This window comes from Melospiza melodia, chromosome 25, assembly GCF_035770615.1.
Source record: "Melospiza melodia melodia isolate bMelMel2 chromosome 25, bMelMel2.pri, whole genome shotgun sequence".
NCBI classification, from domain to species: Eukaryota; Metazoa; Chordata; class Aves; order Passeriformes; family Passerellidae; genus Melospiza; species Melospiza melodia.
In genome coordinates, this window is record NC_086218.1 from 10,786,348 (window position 1) to 10,806,605 (window position 20,258).

The following is a 20,258-nucleotide window of genomic DNA, read 5'->3' on the forward strand; positions in this document are numbered from 1 at the left end:
TCCCAGTCCATTCCAACATAAGCAAAAAACTACCTGGAAATCCTCTCACTGGCAAAGCCTTTAGATTTTGGGGATAAATCCTCCAAAATGCTTCCCAAACCACCCCAAGTCACCAGGAAGACTCATGGAAGGACCCAGAGGCTTCTCCTGATGGGAGAAGGGGGTGTGGGGTGGGAATTTGATCCCCTGGCTTCTGTCTGAAAAGTGATGCCAGCGCATTCCTGCAGAATTCATGAAGGCCTGGAACCAGCAGGGCCAGGACTGAGACCCAGAGCCGGCCACAGGGAGGTAAGGAAGGAGCAGAGGGGACTCAAGGCCATCTTTTACCCTTTTTTTGGGTGTTTTTGACCCCTCAGCCCCATTAATCCACCCCTATTCTGGTCCCTCAGGGATGTCATTGGGAGTTGAGCACTGGGGGACACGTGCGGGAGGATCCCTGGAGACAGGAGGGGACACCTGGAGCTGTGACAGACACACCTGAGGGTCCCTGGAGCCAAGGGACACCCACCTGAGGGTCCCAGGAGCTGTGACAGACACACCTGAGGGTCCCTGCATGGAGACCCCCACGGTGCTGCCCGCCATGGACGTGGACAAAGCCGTGGCCACGGCCTTCGTGGTGCTGCTGGGGCTCTTCCTGCTGGCCATGACAGTGCGCTGCGCCCGCCTCGTGGTGGATCCCTACAGCGCCATCCCCACCTCCACCTGGGAGGAGGAACCCATCAACTGACCCCAAAATATCCACCCTGGGACCCCCAAACTCTGCAGGGTGCTCCAGTGAGCCCCAGCTCCAGGAGAACCACTCAGGCTCCCATTAGCTCAGAGTTGCTGGTAGCCCCAGCACCCCTCATCCTCCATGGGTCCCCCCTTCCTGCAGGCCCCCTATTTCCCCTACTGATTCCCCATTAATTCCTCATTTACCCTATTGCTTCCCGTTTACCCTCATTGCTCCCAGTTTCCCCCATTGATTCCCCATTTCTTCTATTGATTCCCATTTCCCTCATTTCCTCCATTGATTCCCTATTTCCCCCATCCCCCCCATTGCTCCCCAATTCCTCCATTTCCTCCATTTCCACCCATTGCTCCCCATTTCCCCCCTTGCTTCCCATTCCCCTCATTGCTCTCCGTTCCCCCATTAATTCCCCATTTCCCCCATTCCCCCACTGTGCCCCATTTCCCCCATTGCTCCTCAATTTTCCTAATTTCCCCCATTGTGCCCCATTTCCCTCATTACTCCCAATTTCCTCTATTTCCCCCATTCCCCCTCCATTTCCCCCTTCTCTCCCATTGCCCTCATCGCCCTTCCGTGTTTCAAACCCCTCCGGGGCGGCGGTTAAAGGATCGTTCGGGGCGCGTTCGGTAACGGCTCCAACGGCCCGGAACAGTCCCGGGGCTCCGGGGCCGCCTCAGGAAGGATCCGCGGCCGCCCCAGGAGCGAACCGCGGCTTTCCCGGTGCTCACAACTTAAACGGGGCCGGCCGTTCCCGGCAGCTCCCGTGGGCAGCGGTCAATCCCCCGAATTGCCGATTCTCGAGGGATTTATCTCCCGATTTCCAGAGGAATTCGTTTACTGTATTTAATTTATTCCCGAATTTCGGGGGTTTCTCCTCACACCGGGTCCGCCAGGGGGCGCCAGGCGCGGGAGGCGCGCGCAGGAAGTGACGTCACGCGGCGGCCGCGCCGGGCTCTGCTCCGGTTCTGCTCCGGTTCCGCGGAACCGGCGGCGGTGAGCGAGGAGGGGCGGCCGGGGCTGAGGGCAACGGGAGGGCCCGTGAGGGTCTGTGAGCTGCTGGGGCGGACGGACAGGGCTGGGAGAGGATGAGGGGGACGCGGTGTGGGGTATTGAGGGGACCGGGGGGGCTGTGAGGCGACCGGAGGGTTTGTGAGTGGACCGGGGGGGGCTGTGACGGTACCGGGAGCCTGTGAGGGGATGGGGGGGGCTGTGAGGGGACCGGGGGGGGTGGCGGCCTGTGAGGGGATGGGGAGGATGTGAGGGGACCGGGGGTCTGTGAGGGGACATTGGGGTAGAGGAAGGTGGGAAAAGCTCCCATGATCTCCCTCTCCAACCTCTCCTTCCTCACCTCACCTCACCTTCCTCAGGTGCGGCAGGGATGGATTGCCAGGACATGAAGGAGCTGCAGCAGGAGGTGATGGAGGAGCTGGGAATCTCCATGGAGGAGCTGAGAGAAATCATCGACAAAGAAGTGGAGAATTCCGAGTGGGTGAGGCAGAGGAAGCAGCAGCTGGAGGAGCTGGAGCAGTGCATGAGGCACAAGGAGGAGGAGGTGGCCCACGTTGACCAGCTCATTGACGATGCTGTGAGGTGTGTGGGAATTCTGAGGACTGGGATTTGAGGGGGATGCTCCATTCCCTTCGGGGCACACCCACAGTGTAGCTGGTTAATGAAGCACACTGGCAACTTTCCCCCTAGGGCAAGCAATGGTTCATTTCCAGATCCCAAAAGTGCAAAACACAAACAGCAGGGGGGCTGTCACTTTAATCACAACAAATGCACCTTTATTGAAGGCCAACAGCAAATGTGATAGGTGGATCAGAAAAGGAAATAAAGGATAGACAGGAAAAGAGGAGAAGGGGAATATGGCTACCAGTGAGACAGAATCCTCACGGTCTAGATTTGCTGTAGTCCGTGGGGTTTTACCAAAGTTATCTCAGAAAGTTACGGTTTATGTAGTTTCAATCCAAAGCGAGTGGCATCTGGCCAAAAGGTGGGGAAGATTCATGGGCCACTGTGTCTGTGAGGCGGGTGTGAGCGTGCGAGGACGAGCCACTGCTTGTCAGAACTTGTGAGGCAGGTGTGAGCGTGCAAGGACGAGCCACCATTGATCAGAACCTGTTTGGAGCAGCGTTCTGCGAAAGCACAGCGAGCACACCTGCAAACAACCACAATAACATCCAAAAACATCCACCTCAGCCAGGCCAGAGCTCCTGCTGGGGTCTTCAGGGCCCTTGTGAGGCACATGAAGGAAACTGCAGAGCGTCTCTCACACCCCCTGAGCGGTCGGGGGCAGCTCCCTGTGGAATTCGGGGGGCTCAGCTGCTTTCCCTCCCCCAGGGCCATGGACAAGTGCGAGGTGCTGGCCAAGGAGCTGTACTCCATGATGGGCCTGCAGTACCGGGACAGCAGCTCCGAGGACGAGGCCCCAGCGGCCACAGAAGTGATCGAGATCCCCGACGAGGAGGATGACGATGTCATGAGCGTGGACTCGGGCTGGAAACGCAGTTCAGTGTCCCCAGCAGGGCCAGCGGAGGGGTGGGGATAAGGGAATGCTTTTAGCTCGTGGGGAGCATCTGGCAGATCCTGTTTGTGTCCCAGAATTCCTGAAATCCTGGAATTCCTGAAGTCCCAGACTGGGATTTCACCCTTTACCCTCCTGTCTCACTGTTGTCCCCATCAAATGAGGGAAAGCTTTGTCTGGGCATGGATTTGGGATGAGCACTTTTCCCTGTTCCCCCTGCTCTCTGTGATTTAATTAGGATGGATTTTTTCCACAAAAAAAAAAGGTTTTAAACTGCTCAAGGGGAGCATCTGCCAGATCCTGTCTGTGTCCCAGAATTCCTGGAGTCCCAGACTGGGATTTCACCCTTTTCCCACCTGCCTTGCTGTTGTCCCCATCAAATGATCCCACATGAGGAAAATCCTTGTCTGGGCAGGGATTTGGGATGGGCACTTTTCCCTGTTCCCTCTGCTTTCTGTGATTTAATTAGAATGGATTTTTTCCACAAATAAAAAGGTTTTAAACCAATGTTTTCTCTTCACTCACAGGCAGCAGCGGTCCCAGAATCTCCAGAGATCAGAGTCTGGTGAGTGGGGAGCCCTGGCCAGAGATGTTTCCTCATGTGGGGTTTTCCTGAGACACAACATTGTATTGGGTGCAAAAAACCAAAAGTTTTTCTGTGTTTCCTTTTTCTTTCCTGCAGCTGAGGGAAGCAATGGCTGCCATGAGGAAATCTGCCCGCGATGTTGCAAAGTTCATGGATGCTGTAAACAAGAAAACCAACTTGCAGGAAGCACAGAAAGGTGTGGGAGCTTCCAGGGGCTCTGTGCCCTGGGCCTTTGCTTCCCAAAATGGGAAAACAATGATCTGCTTTCTCTCCTAGAATCTCCATTCATATTTGTTGATCCCAAAATGCTGTTTTAATTTGGGGTGTATTGGTTCTGAATTCCTGCTTTTTCTCCAAGCTGTTTCCATTCAGTAAAAAGGAGGCACTTGGGCTGCCTGAGAGGAAGAAGAGCAGCAATGCTTCTTCCAGAACTGTGCTTTGGGTGATTTAGAACTGACTTTGTGCTGTTGTCCCTTGGTAGATGCACAACCCCCTCAGGAAGCTCCTGGCACTGCCCAGCCCATCACTGTCCCTGCAGCCCCTAGCAATGATCTCAACACTGATGGGGACCTCAAAGTGGGCATGAGGATTTTGGGGAAAAAAAGAACCAAGACGTGGCACAAGGGGACGTTGATTGCCATCCAGACGGTTGGTATGTGCCATGCATGGGGCTTGCCTGGGATTTTGGGTGGGAAACCTGGGTTAAAAGGTGTCAGAGCACCTGATGTCACCTGGAAGGGGTTGTGGGAGCAGCACACCTCCATATGAAATCCTGCAAGGCTTTGAAGTGAATTCTGAGTTAATTCTGAATAAAGGATCTCAGAGTGACCCAGAGCGTTGGAATTCTGCTGTGCAATCGCGTGGCTTCTGTTTATTTTCCCCTTTATTTATCTCCTGTTTGCCTTAAAATGTATTTCCAGGTGCTGGCAAGAAGTACAAAGTGAAATTTGATAACAAAGGGAAGAGTTTGCTCTCGGGCAACCACATTGCCTACGATTACCACCCATCTGCTGAGAGGCACCACGTGGGCAGGAGGGTGGTGGCCAGGTACAAGGATGGCAATCAGATGTGGCTCTATGCTGGGATTGTGGCTGAAACCCCCAATGTCAAGAATAAAGACAGGTATTCTTAGTTCCTATGGTCACACACCTCCATCTCTGTTTTATTTTTTTGTTTTAGGCCAAAAAGTAAAAGGGTTTATTTGAATTCCCTTCAGGTGCTGAATTGAGCCCTTCCCAGGAATGTGATTCTGACTTTCTTCATCTTTCTTATCTCAGGGTGGAGCTTCCTCTCTTGCTCATGGCCCTGAGTCAGGAATTAGATCTGCTAATTTATTCAAATTATCACCCAAATGTTGAGTCTGGGCTGCTTGAGGCATGAAGCAGTGGGAGGAAATGGGAGCCCTGGGAGGGCAGAGTGGCAGAGGTGATGCCAGAGCTCTTCAGGAGGGGAAAGAGCAGGTTTGGAGCAGCTTTTTTGGGAATAAAAAAAGGGCAAGGCTGCTCTGGTCTGTTAAAATAAAGGTTTGGGGTTTTCCTGATTGATAAAGGATTCAATCCTTCTGGATCTGATGTAAATTGTGTTGGATTTTATCTGATTTGTGTTTAATAACTGAAAATGAGCTGAATTTGACACTCAAATTGCAACTTTTCTCCTGGTTGTGATGCTGATCCCTCATCCTGCAGCTTTTGTACAGCTCCAGGGCTTGGAGTCCTCACTCAGAGGCACTAAATGGGTGCCTCATTCATCTTCCCTGCAGAAATCAGCAGCAATTAAACATTTTCTATTCTTTATCTCCCTTTCCTGGGGCACAGAGGGGATTTGGAGCAGAGGGAAATGCCCTGGCTGGGAATTGTGCTGTTTGAGCAGCCATGGGGAGCACAGGGAATGTTTGTAACTCCTCATTCTGTCCTCACCCAGGACTGGGCTGTCTCCAGGAGGAGCAGGAGAGTTTCTCCACTTCCATTCCATGCTGTGAGAAGTTTCTTCAGCTCCTAATTGCTGTTTTTCTTTTCCAGGTTCCTGATTTTCTTTGACGACGGTTACGCGTCCTACGTGAAGGAGTGGGAGCTGTACCCGGTGTGCCGGCCCTGTGAGTGATCCCTGTCCCCCTCCTGGCCTGCTGAGCTTTTGGGAAGGTCCAAAAACGGGCGTGTCCCACGTGCTGCTGAGCCTGGGGACCTCTGAAATCCTGGTTTATTGCCAGGCTGGCTTCAGGATGTCCCACCACCAGCATTCCAGCCCTCAGGATCACCTTTGATTGACCTTAGGAAAAATGCACCTGGGAAATCCTAAAAAAAAAAAAAAAAAAAAAAAGAATTAAATGTACTTTCTGTTTTGTCTTATTCCCTTTCTCCCACGTGTCCCAAACAGTGAAAAAGGCCTGGGAAGACATTGAGGATGTTTCCTGTCGGGATTTTGTTGAGGAATACATCACTGCCTACCCCAACCGGCCCATGGTGCTGCTGAAGAATGGGCAGCTGATCAAAACTGAGTGGGAAGGCACCTGGTGGAAATCCAGAGTGGAAGAAGTGGATGGAAGTCTGGTGAAAATCCTTTTCCTGGTAGGAATTTCACTTCTCCCATTAGGATTAAATTTGAGCCTGGGGATTTGATCAGTTCTGTTTTTCTTGTTAATCATGGAAATAATTGAGGTTGGTTGCCACATCCACAGGGGTTTTGGACAATTCCAGGGACAGTAACTCCACCACTGCCCTGGTCACCCTACGAGGACATGAACACCCTTTCCAGGAAGAAATTTTCCCTAATACCTAATTAGAAATTTCAACATAAATAATTGCATTTGACAATTTATTGTCTGTTCTGCCTGCTGTTTGTCACTCCTCATTGTTGTCTCCCTGTGTTTTCTCTGTGTCTCTCTCCAGGAAGCTCTTCCCATGGGAACTTCAAATGTTTCCTTCTCCTTCCCACAAGAGGACAGACGTTGTGAGTGGATTTACCGAGGTTCCACACGACTCGAGCCCATGTTCAGCATGAAAGCTTCCACAGCTTCCACCCAGGAAAAGAAGCAAAGTGGGCAAACCAGGACTCGTCCCAACGTTGGTTGGTGGCATCTTTTGGTTTCATTTAGACCCTGGGATTTATCTGCAGGCTGGTTTGGGTGTGGTGGGGTTTTTTAGCAGAGTTCCTGGAGGTTTCAGGTTTCTAGATTTTGGTTTTGTTTCTTCTGACAGGAGATTTCAGATTTCCACTGAGCCTTTTCCCCTGGCACAGGAGATTTAGATTTCCAGGGTTTTTGTCCTCTGGCATAGGAGATTTAGATTTCCTGTGGGATTTTTCTCCTGGAATAATGCCACAAAAACCAAACTGCCCTTGGGGGAAGTGACCAGAATTTTTGGGGGAGTTGCTGTGCTCTGAGCTCAGTGATGACCCACCATTAATCCCAAATCTCTCTGTTTTGGTTCCTTCCAGGAACAAATCAGTATTTTGGGGCCCATACAGCCAACTTGGGATAACATTAAGGATTTGACTCTTGGGTTTTTTACCCTCCCCACCAGGTGCTGTGAGGAGCAAGGGCCCTGTGGTCCAGTACACCCAGGATTTAGCAGGAGCTGGTCCCCAGTACAAGACTCCAGAGCCAGCTGCACGTCCCTCGTCTCCTCAGCCTGCAGAGATGGAGTAAGTACCAGAGGCACCTCCATCACCTTCCACCTCTTTGCTTCTCTCCAGCACTCAGCTCTCTCAGGCACCACCTTTTCTGTGCAGAGGAATCCTCAGCTGCAGGCGTCCTCCATGCCTTTAGCCATGATTTTGGGGAGAAACTTTTACCTAAGGCTGCTGGATGAATAACTGGGGGCGGGAGCTGAGAGCCACCAACTCCCCGAGCCAAATATTCCTCCTCAGGGCTAAAGCTTCGCACTTGCCTTTCCACATGAGACCTTTGCTCTTTGTCTTCCCAAAATCTGAATTGCTCCCTCGTGTCACGATCCAGGCGCTGGCCCCCGGCTGCCTTGTGTCCCTCCACGTGGCCTGAGCTGCTGGCTGACCTCGCTGGGAGCTCGGGATCAGCGGTCGGTCCCGGTGGGCACGGAGCAATCCACGGCCAAGCCGCTGCCAGGGGCCCGAGGGGGACACTCCCGGAGCTGCAGGCTGGAGGAGGCCTGGAGGAAGGAGGAGCTCGGCTTGGTGATGAAGGGAGTGTGGTGGAGGACACCAAGGAACCTGGGGGTGTGCTCGGGGACGTTTTAAGGGAGGGAGAGGCTCTCCCAGTTCATTTTTGTCAGCACTGTGGATTTCCCATCCGCATTTACGGGCGCCTGGCCCCGTGCCAGCACGTTTTCTGCTCTGCCTGTGCCCTGCTGCTGGGGCACCAGGGAGGCAGGACGTGTCCCAGGTGTCAGCAGCCTGTGCAGGAGGTCAATCTTTACTCCCCACAGGCTTTCCAGGTGTAGCAGCAGCAGCTCAAACCCCACCTGTCCCAGCTGGGGGGTCATGGGGGCTCCTCTCCAATCAGCAGTACAATATAACCTAATTTACCCCTGGAAATGCTCCCTCTGTGCTGGTCTGACCAGGATTTGGGAGTGGAAGCCACAAGTAAATCACATTTTCCTTAATGCCAGAGAAATCCTGGATGCTGAAGGAGGTTCTGGCTGGGCCCCCACCCCTGCAGGTCCCCCATGTGCAGGGAAGAGCTGGGCTGGGACACCCTGGGACCATGGGCAGTGTCACAACATGAACACAACCAAGCTGGACCTGCAGCCCTTTGTGCCATCACCAAATCCTTTCCCGTTCAGGCCTTGCAGAGCTTTACAAGGATTTTTTTTTCCCTCTTGGGCTTGGCTTTAGGACGTGGTTTTTGTGCAGCTGCTTCCCTGCCCTTAAATCCCAACTGCCCCTGACCAGGGGGCAGAGGCAGCCAGGCCTGGCTGTGTCCATGCTGGTCCCAGGGATTCTGTGGGGTTCAAACACTTGGATTTCAGATCATTAAAACTGAGAACAGTCTCCTCACTCTGGTGTTTTGTTTCCTCTGAGGAAAGCTTGGGTTTCTCCCCCTTCTTTCAAGTTTTTCTCGTGTTGTCACCACTTCTGACTGGTTTAAGCCCATTTTGTCTCTTGCTCTTTTTGAGATGTGTTTGAACACTTTGCTTTCAGGCAGCTGTTGGCAGAAACCCTCATCCCTTCCTGCTCTTTGTCTCCTCCTTTTCTCCCCAATAACTTCAGTTTTTCCTCTTCAGCAGATGGTTTGTGGTCATTTTCTGATTTATTGATGTAAATGGATTGAAAACTTCCTGGAATGGTTTGGAAACCTGCAGTTGATTGAAAACTCCTGAAATGGGTTGAGAACCTGTTTTTTTAGAGCCCCAACTAGCTCTTTCATCAGGGATGTTATTACATTCCCTTACACAATCTTATCTTGTTCCTTAGTCCTTGCAAGAGAATCCTTTGGATTTGTTCCTCCTACTCAGGCCTGGTTGAGCTTCTAGAGCTGGTTTCTGCTAAGCCAGGGGTTTCTTCATGGTCTGGTTTGTCCAGCTTCCTGGGATTAAGGCCTTGTTACCTTTGCCTCATTTCAGAATCAGAAGTCACTTGGAGCTGCAGCTGAATTCTGAAATTCGGAGCGGTTGTGGGATTGCTGTAGCAGAAACAGCCAGAAATGGGCTGATTTTCACTCTTATTAGGAAAAAAAGCCACTGCTGGGATTCTCCTGGGTTTCTGAATTCCATGGGGCAGTGTTACTTTGGTTCCCAGCGTTATTTTGCTTTTCCATGCTCCAAATCAGCTTCTCCTTCCCTCCTGCAGGTGCTCGGACACGCAGCTGGCCCAGGGCAGAAAGCAGGTGGCCAAGAAAAGCACGTCCTTCCGTCCTGGCTCCGTGGGCTCCGGCCACTCGTCCCCGTCCTCCCCCGTCCTCGGGGACACCCCGGCAGCCGGGAGGGCCCTGCCAGCCCCGCAGCACCGGTGAGCAGAGCTCTGGGTGGGACACATCCCCCAGGCCATCTGGGATGTTGGGACACGTGTGGGGCTGCGTCTGCCTGTGGGGATTCAGCAGCTCAAATCGTGGAATCACTGAGGCTGGAAAAGCCTCTGAGTTCATGGAGTCCCATCCAGCACTGCCAAGTAGCTGTGATTTCCTGGAGGGCAGTGAATTTCCTTTAGATTTTTTTTATCACCCTGTGATAAATTCGTTATCATTCTACTTAAACTCTTTTGGACTTGTAATCCTTCATGTAAAGGTTGGTAATTGTTTTATCCATGGGTCAAGATCTGTAGAGGGATAGAATGTAAGAAAATAAAGATGGTGCAGAAGGTAGTCTCACACCTGAGGAGTTGTAGCTGTGCTAATCACCAAAGATTAGGAACAGGCCTGCCCTTAATAGGCTGCAGTGGTGAAGAGTGCTACAAAAGAGGGGGTTAGCTGGGTGAGAAGACAGTTGGAGTTTTTGGGTTGTGCTGTGAGGAGAGATGGAATTTGTTGGCTGTACTGTGAAGAAGAAGGAGTCAGTCCTGTGAGGAACTACCCATGAGAAATCACCAAGAAGATATAGAACTTTTGAAATACGATGACAACAAAGATCAAAGGCACGGGGGTCTTGGGCTTGCCAGAGCCTTGAGAGGAATTTCCTGGGTTCTGACATAAGGTCACCTCTAAGCCTCTTCTTCTCCAGGCTAAACAACCCCAGCTCCTTCAAACCTTCCTCACAGGGCTTGTGTTCCAAGCTTGTGTTCCAGGCTTGTGTTCCAAGCCCCTCATCAGCCTCGTTGCCCTCCTCAAACATCTCAAACCCTTCCTAACCTGAGCCCCCCATCTCTCCCCAGCGCCGTCCCCAGCGCCGTCCCCAGCGCCGTCCCCTCGCAGCCCTTCCACGGGATGATGGACCGCGTTCCCAACGAGCCGTCGTACCGGGCCCCTCTGGAGAAGCTCTTCTACCTCCCCCACGTGTGCAGCTACGCGTGCCTGGCGCGGGTGCGGCCGGTGCGCAGCGATCAGTACCGCAGCCGCAACCCGCTGCTCATCCCGCTGCTCTACGACTTCCGCCGCATGACGGCGCGGCGCCGCGTCAACCGCAAGATGGGCTTCCACGTGCTCTACAAAACGCCCTGCGGGCTCTGCCTGCGCTCCATGCACGAGATCGAGCGCTACCTCTTCGAGACGGACTGCGACTTCTTGTTCCTGGAGATGTTCTGCCTGGACCCCTACGTGCTGGTGGATCGCAAGTTCCAGCCCTACAAGCCGTACTACTACATCGCGGACATCACCAAGGGCAAGGAGGACGTGCCCCTGTCGTGCGTCAACGAGATCGACAACACGCCGCCGCCGCAGGTGGCCTACAGCAAGGAGAGGATCCCCGGGAAAGGGGTGTACATCAACACCAGCTGGGAGTTCCTCGTGGGCTGTGACTGCAAGGATGGCTGCAGGGACAAGTAGGTGACTGCTGCTGGGTGAGGGGACACCTGGGCTTTAAACCCTTGCAGGTTTCGTGGTTTGGGAGGGACATTAAAAGTCGTCCAGTTCCAACTCCTGACATGGGCAGGGACACCTTCTGCTATCCCAGGTTGCTCCAAGCCCCGTCCAGCCTGGCCTTGGACGCTTCCAGGGATGAGAAATCCACAACTTGGAATTGAGTGGCATCAAACCATTTCTCTTGGTTCGATTCCAAGTCAGACCCTTGCTGCCCATCTCTGCCTAAAGATGTGATTTATTCTCCTGTCTCACACTGATCTTGTGGGTTTTCCCGTGTCTCCCTGCAGATCCAAGTGTGCCTGTCACCAGCTGACCATCCAGGCCAGCGGCTGCACCCCTGGAGGGCAAATCAACCCCAACTCAGGCTACCAGCACAAGCGGCTGGAGGAGTGTCTTCCAACAGGGTGAGCAGAGCCCCAGACCCGTTGAGAGGGAGTTGATCCTGGGTATCCCAGTGCAGATGTGACCACCTACCTCTGGTCTTGGTTCTTCTGCCAACTGTGAAATGCTTTGGGTTGGAAGGGGCCTTGAGGATCATCCAGAACATGAGTTGTGATCCTCTGGGATCTCTGTGCATAACCCCAGCACTGCCAACAGCCACAGGCTTTGGGGTGTTTCTTCACCCTGAAAGTTGTCATCCTTCTCCTTTTCTTCCAGTGTTTATGAGTGCAACAAGAGGTGCAAGTGCAACGTGAACATGTGCACCAACCGCCTGGTGCAGCACGGCCTCCAGGTGCGGCTGCAGCTCTTCAAGACCCAGAACAAAGGTTGGGGCATTCGCTGCCTCGACGACATCGCCAAGGGCTCCTTTGTCTGCATCTACGCAGGTGGGAGCTCACCTGGCACGTGGAAAACTCTGCTGTGGGAAGAGGGGTAGCCAGAGATGGGGATGGAGCTGGGGAAGGGTCTGGAGAACTCCTGGGGAAGCTCCTCCTGGAGAAAAGGAGGCTCAAGCGGGACCTTTCGGCCTTCAACACCCTGAGGAGGTTTGAATTGCACATTCAGGAAAATTTCTCTCTGGGAAGGGTGGTCAGGCTGCTCAGGGAGGTGGTGGAGTCACTGTCCCTGAAAGTGCTCAAAAGCACAAGGATGTGGCACATGGCTCAGTGCTGGGGGGAACAGTGGGGCTCAGAAGCTCTTCCAACCTCAGTGATTCCAAAGTGCAGCAGAAGGGGTGTAAAGCTCCTGCCACGCCTACTTTTGGGGTGAAAGCTGAGCTGATGAACTTGCCCAATGCTGCAAGAACCCTTGTGGTGGCAGTGCCAGTGTCACAAGATGTCCTTGAGCCTGTCCCCAGGCTGTCCTTGAGGTGACCCAACCCCAGCCCTGCTTCCTGTGCTCAGCCCATGAGATGCAGAAGTTGCTCTGGGGTTGCACTGACTCTGGAACAGAGCCACCCACGGCCAGAGCTGCTGCTGCCTCTGTGCTCTTCCAGCCCTTCCAAGGCTCTGCTTGAGCTGCCCTGTAGAGATTTCTGAGCTGAAAATTGTGATTTTAGCTCAACCACAAGCTTCAAGGTTTTGTTACATCAAGAAATGGGGTTATGTTGTCATTTCCCAGCCCAGCTTTGGAATGAAGCGCTGTCATCCCTTTTTCTCCTCAGTGAGCTTTGGAAAAGATAAAAGAGAAAACTCACCTTTCATTTTTCTGCCCCCAAAGGGAAAATCCTGACTGATGACTTTGCTGACAAAGAGGGGCTGGAGATGGGTGACGAGTACTTTGCCAACCTGGACCACATTGAGAGCGTGGAGAACTTCAAGGAGGGCTACGAGAGCGACGCCAAGTGCTCCTCGGACAACAGCGGCGTGGACCTCAAGGACGACGACGACGACGAGGAGAACACGGGCACTGAGGAGCTGGAGGAATCCAACGAGGACAGCTCTGATGACAACTTCTGCAAGGACGAGAACTTCAACGCCAGCTCGGTGCTGCGCAGCTACGCCACGCGCCGGCAGACGCGCGGCCAGCGCGACCACGGCTCCTCGGAGACGGCCTCCAAGGACTCGGGGCTCACACGGCCCCTCGGCCACGAGGAGCCCTCCACAGCCCCTCCCTGCAAGCTGCCAGTGTCCGAGGAGATCTCCAAGAACAAGGTGGCCTCGTGGCTGAGCTCCAACAGCATGGCTGAGGGCTTGCAGGACAGCGACGGCGCCTCGTCCTTCAGGGTGGGCGAAGGGGGAGAAGCCAAGGCTGTGAAGGTGGAGGTGCCTGCAGAGAGGGAGAAGGGCTGTGCTTCCACACTTCCAGCAGATCTGAATGGAGAGGCAAAGGCACCCAAGAAGGAGGTGAGGGAGAGAGTTAAAGGCAGGGAGGCGCTGCTGCTCCAGTGGCTTTTCTGCCCATAGAGCACATCCAGGGGGACTGTGGGGCTGTTGGATGTCTCTGTGCTCAGCTCCCCTGGCTTCTCTGGCTTTTCCCCTCCCAAGGAGGGATTTGTGGCACAAGAGGCTGCAGAAGTCACTTGATGACAGCAGAGCTGAACATCCTCCTGCCTGGGGACCTGAGGAACATGGAGGTGGTCCCTGGCCACCCCCTGCTCCAGGGAGGGCACTTGGGAGTCCCCCAGGGAGGGGCATCTCCATGCTGGGTATCACATTGGGTGTGGGGACAGGCAGCATCTCCCTCCTGGGCTGGCATTTTGGGGAACAATTCCATAGAAAGTCTGGAAAGTGCTCGAGAAGGGAGAGATTCCAATCATCTGTGCTTCTCCCCTCTGCAGGAACCCGAAGAATCAACCAAAATTCCCGGGTAAGATTCCTTAAATCATTTTTTTTTTCCCTGGAAATTGTGGCACAGCCTCCACTCGGCCTGGAGGAGATGCAGGTGTGTGAGGTGCCCTTGTGCTGTCCCCGCAGGCTGGGCAGCCTGGGCAGGAGGTATGGCTACAACCCCTGCCCTCCGCGGCTGGAGGGGATCCGCAGGCCCGTCAGCGGCACGGTGCTGCTGCAGAGCCGCCGCCGCTCCCTGGCCCCGCCGCCCCCCTCGGAGGTGAGTGGCACCCCAGGCTGCAGGGGCCTCCCCCAAACCCCTTCTTCAGCCTTATTTCGGGTCGTTTGCTGCCTTTGTTCTGCCAGGGTTTGTGGTTGTAGCTGTGGTTTCCTGGAGGGGCACTGGATTTCCTTTGGGTTTTTGGGGTCTTTTGTGGATCTGAGCAATCGAAAAAAAAGAGAGAGTGTGGGATTTGGGTTGGATTTTGGCACTTTGGTTTGCACGTCTGGGACCATTGTTATGAAGCCATCCTGGTGAACTCTCCTTGTTTTTTGGGAACCTTTCCCTTCCTTTTGAGCACCTAATGCTGCAGGATCTCGAGCAGAACTCAGCAGCCCCCCCAAAGCCCCACAGGTGTTCCCAAACACTCACCTGTGGGGTGTGGTGCCCAGAGCGGGGGGATCTCCTTCCAAAGGGTGGGAACACAGAGGGTGAGCACCATATCCTGGGGAAAAGGGAGGCTGGGATGGACTCCAGGAGCTGTTCCTGTGCCCAGAACGTGCTGATGGTGTCGAGCAGCACCGACAGCGACGAGGAGCACAGGGCAGGGCAGGCCCCGGGCACAGCCAACGACAGCGACGACATCCAGACCATTTCCTCAGGATCCGAGGAGGAGGAAGGGGAGGACAAGAAAAATCCATCGTCTGGGTCAGGTGAGGAGGGAAAGCAGGGCTGAGGGTGAGGAGTTTTGGGTGGAAGCACCAGGAAGGGCTCTGAGGTTGTAGCAGCTGCTCCTGCTGTGTCCCTCAGCTCCAGGACATTCTCCTTCCAATTCCAGGAAGGTTGGAACCTTCCCCATGTGTTTAGCAAGACAAAACTTCAAAATCTACTCCTCAAAAGCAGATATTTTTGGGTATTGTAAGAAAAAGCATCAGTGAGGCTTAGGGTGGGTCTGCAGGCTGGGCTCGAATGATCCCAGATGTTGAATTTGCAGGCAACCCTGACAAGGGAAGAGATGAGAATCTTGACTCCGTGTTTCAGAAGGCTGATTTATGATTTTATTATATTTTATCATATAATATCATTATAATATAATTATAATTATAATTAATTTATATATATAATAATATTAGTTTCTTATATAAATATAAATATTATTATATTATATTATATTATATTATATTATATTATATTATATTATATTATATTATATTATATTATATTATATTATGTTATGTTATGTTATGTTATGTTATCGTTATGTTATATTATCGTTATGTTATATTATTGTTATATTATATTATTGTTATATTACATTACATCACATTCTATTATAATGCTATATTAAAACTATACTAAAAGAATAGAAGAAAGGATTTTATCAGAAGGCTTGAAAAGGAAAGGAATGGAATGATAATAAAATCTTTTGACTCTCAGAGAGTCCAAGACAGCCGGACTGCAATTGGCCGTTAATTAAAAACAACCACATGAGACCAATCAAAGATGCACCTGTTGCATCCCACAGCAGCAGATAATTATTGTTTGCATGTCATTTCTGAGGCCTCTCAGCAGAAAAGATCCTAGCAAAAGGAATTTTTATAAAATACGCCCATGACACCCAGGAGCCACCCCGGAGCGCCGCTTTGGCTCTGAGGGCTTTGTCACTCAGAGCGGAGCAGGCTCAGGGACGATCCCGTCTCACAGCAGGTCCCGTGAAGAGACAGGTGGCTGTGAAATCCACCCGAGGCTTCGCCCTGAAATCCACCCACGGCATCGCCATCAAGTCCACGCCGCTGGCGGCGGCCGACAAGGGCGAGAGCGCGGGGCCCGTGCGGCGCAGCACGCGCCAGTTCTACGACGGCGAGGAGAACTGCTACATCATCGACGCCAAGCTCGAGGGCAACCTGGGCCGCTACCTCAACGTGAGTCACGGGGCTGGGACACCCCCTGGAGGCCCCCTGAGCTGGGTGTGAAAGGAGAGTCCGTGTGGAGTTTGAGGGTGGTGATTAGATGAGGGTTTGTTGGGGTTTCACCCATGGGAGCAGCGTGGTTTCTGAGGGAGAGGGGGTGTCCTGGTTTAGGGTAAATTTGGGAGAAAACTTTCAAAAGGGGGCCCCTCCAGCTAGGTAACCCACACAGCCTCTCCCCGCAACTGATTCATGAAAGATTCCTTGATATTCCTTGGAGAGAAGTGGAAAGAACCTGTTTATTTAACAGGCAAAGCACCCCCAGCACACAAAATGAACAGTACCAGGTGACAACACTCTGTCGCCGCTCTGAAAAAGATGACAAATTCAGAAAGTCTCTCTCTGTTATCAGTCCCTCTTGTGCTGGGCTAGCTGCTGCAGCCACAAGGTGCAAACTCTCGGTGTTTCCCAGGTCCCAGTCCACAGCAAGTTCAAGTTGGTCCAAAAAAGGGAAAGGAGAAACAGTCCAGGGAAAAATTTGGACTGCTTAGCTAAACTAACTAATGAGCAGAAGCAAAAGCAAGAGCAAAGCAAGAGCAAGAGTAAAGCAAAAAGCAAAAGCAGCACCATATACTGCCCTGTCTCTGTGTCCCACAGCCGTGAGGGAGCAGCTGATAGCAAAACCAAAACAAAACTTTGACTCCTCAGAGCCAGTCTTGAAGGCTCAGAACATGAAATCCAGCATAAACAGAACACACAAATGGGGATACAGGTATCATAACATCGCTCTAGGACATTGGGGAAGGGAGAGGGAGAGGTGGAGAAGGGCCAAGAGAGAATCGGTGGTGCCCCCACAGCTTAACAGGGAGATTCAAATTGGGTGCAGAATAAAACTTGGGCCAATGGGATTACAGATCCAGGATTCTTCAGGGGAGGATCACAGGCTTGGAATAAATATTTTCAAGGGGTGAGACAGAGCAAACCATTGAACTAAAATGTAACACCACAATTCACCCTTTTTTCGTTAGAAAGAAAAGATAAATGTGACAATTAGCAATTTAAAGAATGAAGCAGCATAAAATTAAATGCAGTTGCAGTGAGGATTATGTTTTAAGCAGTCCCCTTGACTTGCTGTTTGCCTTTGGTTGGTATCAAAGATAAATGAGCATTTACGGGCACACCTCAGGGCTGAGCCTTCTGCTCAGCGGGGCTGTTCCTGCCCAAGCCTAGGGAGAAGTGGGGAAATGAGAGGTTTGGGAGGATGAGGCACCTTCCTGAGTGGAAAACCAGCTGCTCCAGCCTGGTGGGAGCAGGAGTGGCCCTGTGAGTCCTTCCAGAGCCCGTTACCTTTGAGTGTGGATCTTATGACTCAGCCCGGGCGTGCAGCCTGTTCCAGCAGGATTCCGCTGGACTGGCGGGCAGAGCAGGAATGCTGCTTGTTTATAAAGGCTCTGTTCAGTGCTGGCAGCTCGGCCTCCCTGCCTGGGCAGCAGCTCAGGCTCCTCTCTGTTGCCATTACAGCACAGCTGCACCCCAAACCTCTTTGTGCAGAACGTCTTCGTGGACACCCACGACCTTCGCTTCCCCTGGGTTGCCTTCTTTGCCAGCAAGTGAGTCCTGGAGGGCTGGGAGGGGCTGAGGGTTCCTGGGCTGTGTGGGAGCTGCTTCACGGCCAGGGCTGGCTGTTCCCTGCTCCTGGAAACCCCATTCCAAATTTTTCAATCATTCCTGTGCAAAGAAAACCTCGATGGAAGGTGAAATCTTCTCTATTGTGCTGGAGATCCTGTTGTGATTTCCACCAGTTTTAGACCTTCCCAAAGGGCAGAGTGAGGCATGGAACAGCCAATTTCCCTTCTTGTTTTACTCCCAGATTTTGAGCTGGGTTTTCCCTGCTCCTAGAAACCCCATTCCCAATTTTCATCACTCCTGTGCAGAGAAAACCTTGGTGGAAGGTGAAATCCTCTCTCCTATGCTGGAGATCCTGCTGTGATTCCCACCAGTTTTAGACCTTCCCAAAGGGCAGAGTGAGGCATGGAGCAGCCAATTTCCCTTTTTTGTTTTAATCCCAAGTCTTTTGAGTCGTGCCGAGCCCCTGCTGCGTGCCTCTCTGCTCCTGCAGCGAATCCTCACAGCAATGATTCATCGCAGAACTCGATCCCTTCCTCCCTGGCTGCCTCAGCCTCATCCCATCCTTTCTCCTCTTTCCTGGAGCAATCTCCTCACCCATCGTGTGTGGATTTTTGTCCTTTCCCAGGAGGATCCGAGCTGGCACAGAGCTCACCTGGGATTACAACTACGAGGTTGGCAGCGTGGAGGGCAAGGAGCTGCTGTGCTGCTGCGGGGCCATCGACTGCCGGGGCCGCCTGCTCTGAGGCAGCCCCGCTCCCTCCCAGCAGCTCCCCCTGCCCCAGGGGCCTGGTGCTCCCTTTCCCTCAGTGAGGGTGAAGTTTTCTTCTCCACAAGTTCTCAGTTCTCCCTTTTCTCAGCTGGAAAATCACAGATGGACACAGAGCAGGAGTGGACTCGGGTTGTGCTGGGGGTGATTTCCACCCGCTGGCTTTCTCCCACCTTCCTGAGGCTCCAGTTATCCCACAAGACAATTCTCTTCAAGGAAAGAACTTTCCCTGCTCTCTTCCATCTTTTCCACCAAATTTAAGGCACAGAGCTCATTTTTCCAGCAGCAAGCACTTGCCCAGTATTGTCAGGAGGTGCTTCCCAGTTGGGACTGAGGCCTTAAAGTGGGAGGGAGGATGGTGGAAAGAATCCTTGGAAAACTGGACCAATGAGGATTTATAGAATCCAAGGGAAAAAAGACGAAAAGTATCTGTCTTCATCTGTGAGCTGTAAAGAATCTTTTAGTTGCTAAAAAGCAATAAAAGTGGGTTTTTCTATTAAAAACAACCTTTCCTGATCTCAAGACACAGCAAAGCGAAAAAGCAGAGTTGAACCTCTGCCATCATCCCTGTTCCTGTGGGGTTTGCAGGAAAAATGCCAGAGGTGGATGGGCCCAGGCAAAGGGATAAGGAGCTCCCACATTTTCACCTTTCCTTCACCTTTCCTCAAAACAAACACTCCTTAAACCCTTCCACCGGGGAAAATTACAGAGGAAGGGGTTGGGGTTTTCTTGAGGAAGGAGATGTGGTGCCTGTCTCCATCTCCAACCCTCCCAGAATGTCACAGGGAGCCCCAAACTGGCTTTGGGTACCTGGGCACAGGAGGGAGGGAGGGAGTGGCACCAGTTCCAGGCTTGGGTTTTTTTGTTTGGGGAGGGAAGGCACAGGACAGATCCAAAGAGTTCAAAAAAACCACCCTGAGAATTGGATGAAAGAGGTGAGGTTTGACAAAGTGGGATCAAATCTCACATTATTGACGTGGAAAAACCCAATCTGGGAGGTGGTGGAGCTGATTCCAACCGTCCCTGCACAAGGGAGGCTTGTTGGGCTTTTTTTTTCTGCTAAATAACCTTTTTCTTTTTTCTTTGTAAAATAAAACCTTTCTGGGGCCTCCTGGAGCTCCAGTTCCATCCTGAGACTCCACCTGAATGGAGGCTTTGTCATCCCAGCGGGGCTGCAGCTCCTCAGGGAACCCAAACCCACACTCCAGCCTGGGCTTGAAGACTTGGGAGAACTTTTAGGAGAAAAAAACCCCATAAAAACCATCAAAATCCTCAACTCTGCCCATTTTTAGCCCTGCCTAAAGGATCTATGCCAAAATAACCTCCCTACCCCAGGGACACAGAATATGCCCAAATCCTGTAATTTTTTTTTTTTTTACCCAAGTTTATTAGTTTTTTTAACTTTTAATATATTTAACCTTTTATTTATTAAAAAAAAAAACAAAAACCAAAAAACAAGAACAACAAAACACGTTTTGGTCTGACATTGGTTAATGGTCCTTTTCCCCCCCCACCCCTCCGTGCTGGGAGGTCTCACAGCATCCCAAAGGATGCAGGAGACAGAGCCAAGCCTGGCTCCTCCTGTCTTCCAAATAAATAGAAAGGAAGGGAAAAAAAAAGGAAAAAATCAAGTTGGAAATTTGTCCTGTTACAGCTGGGAGAGGCCACGGAGAGGGAGAGACTCAAAAATCCATTTACCGAAGAGAAATGAGAGGATTAAACTCTGTGAGACACAAGGAGTGGCTCAACCCCGCAGCTTCCTTCC

At 52.2% G+C, this 20,258-nt stretch overlaps 2 protein-coding genes across 5 annotated transcripts; both read left to right on the forward strand.

Annotated features, from left to right (window-relative positions):
- The first annotated feature begins 553 nt into the window (after positions 1–553).
- Positions 554–727, forward strand: CTXND2 (cortexin domain containing 2). The gene has a single exon (XM_063176632.1). It carries the CDS (start codon positions 554–556, stop codon positions 725–727), a length of 174 nt encoding a protein of 57 aa, XP_063032702.1.
- A 943-nt stretch (positions 728–1,670) lies between these two features.
- On the forward strand, positions 1,671–20,112 carry SETDB1 (SET domain bifurcated histone lysine methyltransferase 1). 4 transcript variants are annotated; one of them, XM_063176577.1, is made up of 22 exons: positions 1,671–1,723; positions 2,098–2,320; positions 3,071–3,237; positions 3,782–3,819; positions 3,937–4,036; positions 4,322–4,492; positions 4,761–4,962; positions 5,859–5,932; positions 6,214–6,404; positions 6,726–6,903; positions 7,359–7,479; positions 9,601–9,759; positions 10,618–11,223; positions 11,551–11,667; positions 11,921–12,090; positions 12,923–13,548; positions 13,983–14,011; positions 14,119–14,251; positions 14,748–14,904; positions 15,896–16,113; positions 17,620–17,708; positions 18,353–20,112. In XM_063176577.1, the coding sequence occupies exons 2-22, from the start codon at positions 2,109–2,111 to the stop codon at positions 18,468–18,470; spliced, it is 3,876 nt and encodes a 1,291-aa protein (XP_063032647.1). In that variant the 5' UTR covers positions 1,671–1,723; positions 2,098–2,108; the 3' UTR covers positions 18,471–20,112. The 4 variants fall into 4 exon arrangements, with proteins under 4 accessions (XP_063032647.1, XP_063032648.1, XP_063032649.1 ...); XM_063176578.1 differs by having other exon boundaries at positions 15,899–16,113; XM_063176579.1 differs by having other exon boundaries at positions 3,071–3,234.
- Positions 20,113–20,258: the final 146 nt, after the last annotated feature.

What these genes read in the sequence shown, in the direction of transcription:
- CTXND2 (XM_063176632.1), top strand. Translation starts at nt 554, where the DNA reads ATGGAGACCCCCACGGTGCTGCCCGCCATGGACGTGGACAAAGCCGTG.
- SETDB1 (XM_063176577.1), top strand. Translation starts at nt 2,109, where the DNA reads ATGGATTGCCAGGACATGAAGGAGCTGCAGCAGGAGGTGATGGAGGAG. An exon ending in TCTCCAGAGATCAGAGTCTG is followed by an intron (nt 3,820 to 3,936) that starts GTGAGTGGGGAG and finishes TCTTTCCTGCAG; the next exon opens with CTGAGGGAAGCAATGGCTGC. An exon ending in CTTTGTCTGCATCTACGCAG is followed by an intron (nt 12,091 to 12,922) that starts GTGGGAGCTCAC and finishes CTGCCCCCAAAG; the next exon opens with GGAAAATCCTGACTGATGAC.